The following is a 4707-nucleotide window of genomic DNA, read 5'->3' on the forward strand; positions in this document are numbered from 1 at the left end:
AATCTGCTTTAGTTTCTCTTCCAGAGAATTCATTACTGGTGTATAAAAAGCCATCAATTTTTGGTGTTGATATTGTATCCTGCTACATTGCCAAATTCATTTATTAGGTCTAATAGTTTTTTGATGGAGTCTTTGGGGTCTTCTATGTATAATATGTCGTCTGCCAATAAGGAGAGTTTTATGTCTTCTTTTCCAATTTGGATGCCTTTTATTTCTTCTTGTCTAATCACAATGGCTAATACTTCCAGTACTATGTCAAATAGGAGTGGTGAAAGTGCTTTTCTCTGTCTGTTTCTTGTTCTTAGGGGAAAAGGTTTTAGTTTTTGCCCATTGAGTATGTTGGCTGTAGGTTTGTCATATATGGCCTTAATTATGTTGAGATATGATCCCTCTAATTCCCACTTTGCTGAGAGTTTTTATCAAAAATGGGTGTTGGCCCTAGCAGGTTTGGCTCAGTGGATAGAGCATCAGCCCTCAGACTGAAGTGTCCCAGGTTTGTTTCTAGTCAAGGGCACATGCCCCGGTGGCAGGCTTAATCCCCAGTAGGGAACGTGCCAGAGGCAGCCGATCAATGATTTTCTCTCATCATTGATGTTTCTATCTCTCTCTACCACTCCCTTCCTCTCTGATCAATAAAAATATATATTTTTAAAAATGGGTGTTGGATTTTGTGAAATGTTTATTCTGCATCTATTTTATATGATCATGTGATTTTTGTCTTTCAATTTGTTTGTATGATGTATCACATTTATTGACTTGTGAATATTGTACCAGCCTTGCATCCCTGAATAAATCCCACTTGTTCATGGGACTTATTGCTGGGTCATATTTGCTAATAGTTTGTTGAGGATTTTAGCATCTATGTTCATCAGGGATATTAGCCTGTAATACTTCCTTTGTAGTGTCTTTATCTGGTTTTGGAATTAGGATAATGCTGGCCTCATAAAAAGAGCTTGGAAGTATTCCTTCCTCTTGGGTTTTTCTGAAATAGTTTGAGAAGTACAGGTATTAGTTCTTCTTTGAATGTTTGATAAAACTCCCCTGTGAAGCTGCCTAGACTAGGGCTTTGGTTGGCTGGGAGTTTTTGTGTGTGTATGTTTTTGTTTTTTGTGAGGGGTTTTTTACTGCTTCTATTTCATCAGTTGTTATTTGCCCACCTTAGATGTTTCAATGCACGACTCTCTCAGATGTATTTGTGCATTGAGCAGGGAGCCCTTTGTTGAGATATGGCTGTACAGATTGTTGTAACTTCTAGGGGAGACACCAAGGGAATCTCTCATGCCACCATTCCTCGGATGTTATTCTCCATTCTAATTACTCTTAAATTTACATTTCCAGTTAATATGTCTCATTAGAGTAATAGTCAATTTAAGAAGACCACTCAGAGATTTTGACATGTTCCTGATTTCAGGAAATGTATCGAACCCATGCCTGAAACAGTTTAGAAAAAGCAAAGGCTGTAGATGGAGCTTCTCAAACACATGGCAGAACAAAATAAAGGAAGTTATGTTGGAAATGGAGGGTGGGAAGGAGCAAAGATGCCTGCTTTCAGGGATCCTTTGAGAGAAGTCATGCTGGTGCCATTTTAAAAACTCCAAATGAAGGACCTCACCAGACAAATTTCAAGGGATATAGGAAGACAAGCAATGACTCCACCAAAAGAGTTGTAGTCAAGGTTCTCAGCAGAAGGGTCTCTGAAAATACACACTGAAAAAGTCCATGGGGTAAAGAGCCAACAACTGCAAATTTACCTGGTTCTGATGGATCGATCCCAGATGATCTTCTTGCCCTTCCTTGTGAGACCGTGTTCTTTTAGCCTGTCTCCTGTACCCCTGACCCTCCTTTGGTGAAAGAGAGGTAATAGTACCATCATGCCTCTCCACCAGTGGAGGCTTCCACCACTGGGGAGGGGGTAAGTCTTATAAAGTTGGAGTCTGGGACATTACAATGAACTGAATTTTTAATGACTGGCATGAGAATGTTTTTGTCACTATATAGGACTAGGAAAGTAATAGAGCTTGCCTAAGATTTTATTGGGATAGAAGAACAATCACAGGGTGAATTTAATAAGGAGTAATGAGAAAAAATAAAGTTTGGGTTCATATCCTTCAGTAAAATCAGTCACATCTGTTAGAATTTCATGAGTTCAATGAAAACAGAGTAAGTAAATCTCTTCTTTCTACGGGGAACAATGAAGACAGCACAACTCTGTACTTAACACTGAGTGCCAAAAAGCACATTCAGTCCTGGTCTAACGTTTCTATGAAGATTCTGATGGCCTACCTTATGACACCAGAACAGGTATGGTTCATACCCTTCCCGAATCAACAAAAATCCAAGTATCTGAAAAAGAAAAGTACAAAAAAGGAGGTTATTTTGAAATCACCAAGTTGGGGCCCACAGCACTGTTCTGTATTCAAATACCTTTTCACTACATTCACTTCTTGCTATACTTGCGCTGTTCAAACCCTGGGAACTTGCCATGCTGCCCCTCTGCCTGAAAATCTCTCCCTCCCAGGCCACTGACCTTTCAAACCAGTTCACATGCCACCTCCTATTCATAACTCTTACCAGCACCCTCAGGAAGAATTTTTTTCTGGAATTCATAATAAACCACCACACTGATATCCTTCCGAGTTCCCACCAATTTCTTACCCCTGGGATAGACCTTATTCCTGGTATTAGTCAGACCCACTTAGGAGAGAACAGAGGTCAGAGGCCAGCCCTTCCCAGCATCATTTAAAAGCTGTCTTGAGCCCTAATCGGTTTAGCTCAGTGGATAGAGCGTCAGCCTGCAGACTCAAGGGTCCCAGGTTTGATTCCGGTCAAGAGCATGTACCTTGGTTGTGGGCACATCCCCAGTAGCGGGTGTGCAGGAGGCAGCTGATTGATGTTTCTCTCTCATTGATGTTTCTAACTCTCTATCCCTCTCCCTTCCTCTCTGTAAAAAAATCTATTAAAAAAATTTGGGAAAAAAAAAGCTTTCTTGAAGAACCAATGCCACTGTAACAACTTTTAACCACTGTTGTTAACACTGGCATTTAGTCAATAAATCTAAGATTTCAATGTAAATTTAGTCCATCACAAAGTCAGCATAGGGATAGAAACTGAAAACTGGAGACTTCAGATACTTAGGACGTTACAAGAGTTGGAATATATATGACACTTACCTTTTTATCAAAATAATTTTATGTATATGATTTCATTTCTTCTTTACCCAGCCCTATAAAATACCATTATATTAAATATTATCATTCTCATTTCAAACAGAAGAAACTGAGTCTCAGAAGTTATATGACTTGACCAAAGTTACAAAGTAACTCAAACACAGCATTGAAAATAGAACCTAGGGCTCCCCTCTTTGTTCACTGTTGTATGCATTGCATGTATCCATAAAAGGTAGGGTGGAGTAGGATTTGTTAAAAAATATTCATTATTTCATAGTGGAACTCATTCCCACCTTAGAAGCTAACTACAGCATTTCACATTTATTGTGTATGAAAGCAGTATAATTCAATGGCCAGAGGCTGGCCCAGACCACATCATTCATCTACATTTTCCCATTATAAAGAAAGTATCTAGCCCTGGCTTGTGTAGTAAAATGGTTAGAGCATGACCTTGCATACCAAAGAACCGTGGGTGCAATTCCTGGTCAAAGGCATACACCTGTGTTGCAGGCTCAACCCCCCCACCCCCACCCCCCAGCTCCAGTTTGGGCACGTGTGGGAAGCAACCAATCAATGTGTCTCTCTTACATCGGTGTTATAATGCTCTGCCTTTGTGAGTTACTTTTTTCTATGGTTAAGATGCCCTACTAGATTCCAAACTCATTCAATTAAGGGACTATATATAGTAAGGTTACATTTCATACCTATCTCTTTGAAGTGCTCTGTATGAAAAAAGAAAATGCTATGTTTTGTTGACCTCTGTATACTTAGTACTTATCACTCACATCATGATTAATAAATTTTCTTGAGAGAAAAAAATAAATGCAAATGGCACTTTATTTGGGGGTTGAGTTCTTTTATATCAGATAGTAAATCAGTAGTGACAAGAAATCATGAAATCAGAGAAAGACGTAGATGCCCTATGTACAAATGGACATTGAAAAACTCCGATTTCCTAAACGTGTGAAACAATACACCAATCATATGAATCAGCTTAAAACTAGGTCTGTTCCCTTAATTAAGATTAGTGATTAATGTAATCTTTGAGCTATTTTACAGAGACAGCACTACACCTGTGTCACCCCATCCCTCAAGATTGAGGAGTATTTATAGAGGAGCGAGGACTGAAACAGACATTAACAAAGTACTTTGTGCCTTACATGGAGACCAAATTAGACTGGGCTGAAACCAGACACCTAGAAATTGGACACTAACCAAACTTTTTAAGTATATTACAGAGAGAAAAAAAAGAAACACAGAAACACACACACACACACACACAGAGGAAGCTCTTCTCCAGTCCCTCTGCCAAGACCAGCAAAAACTGGTGGACACTGGCTGAGACGAGTTGAGCTAACTGGAGTTTGTGCAGAGAGCTCTTGAAATGTACCCTTTTCCACCAAACTCCGCCAGATTGGAAATCCTCTGTGCTTTCCTTTGCTGCTCTCATATCCCTTACCATCTATGCCTAAATCTCAAAATTATCCAACTGAACCCTTCCAAGTATAAATCTATGAATATGTATAACCTCCTCTTTCCC

The 4707-nt window shown here is 39.4% G+C and overlaps 1 protein-coding gene across 1 annotated transcript in view; it reads right to left on the reverse strand.

Annotated features, from left to right (window-relative positions):
- GDPD4 (glycerophosphodiester phosphodiesterase domain containing 4) overlaps positions 1-4707 on the reverse strand; it is an 81005-nt gene that overhangs the window by 66952 nt on the left and 9346 nt on the right. The window contains 1 exon segment of the mRNA XM_015563975.1: positions 2284-2343. Within this exon segment, the coding sequence (XP_015419461.1) occupies positions 2284-2343 (60 nt within the window).

Source organism: Myotis davidii, unplaced genomic scaffold (assembly GCF_000327345.1).
Source record: "Myotis davidii unplaced genomic scaffold, ASM32734v1 scaffold139, whole genome shotgun sequence".
Taxonomy (NCBI): Eukaryota; Metazoa; Chordata; class Mammalia; order Chiroptera; family Vespertilionidae; genus Myotis; species Myotis davidii.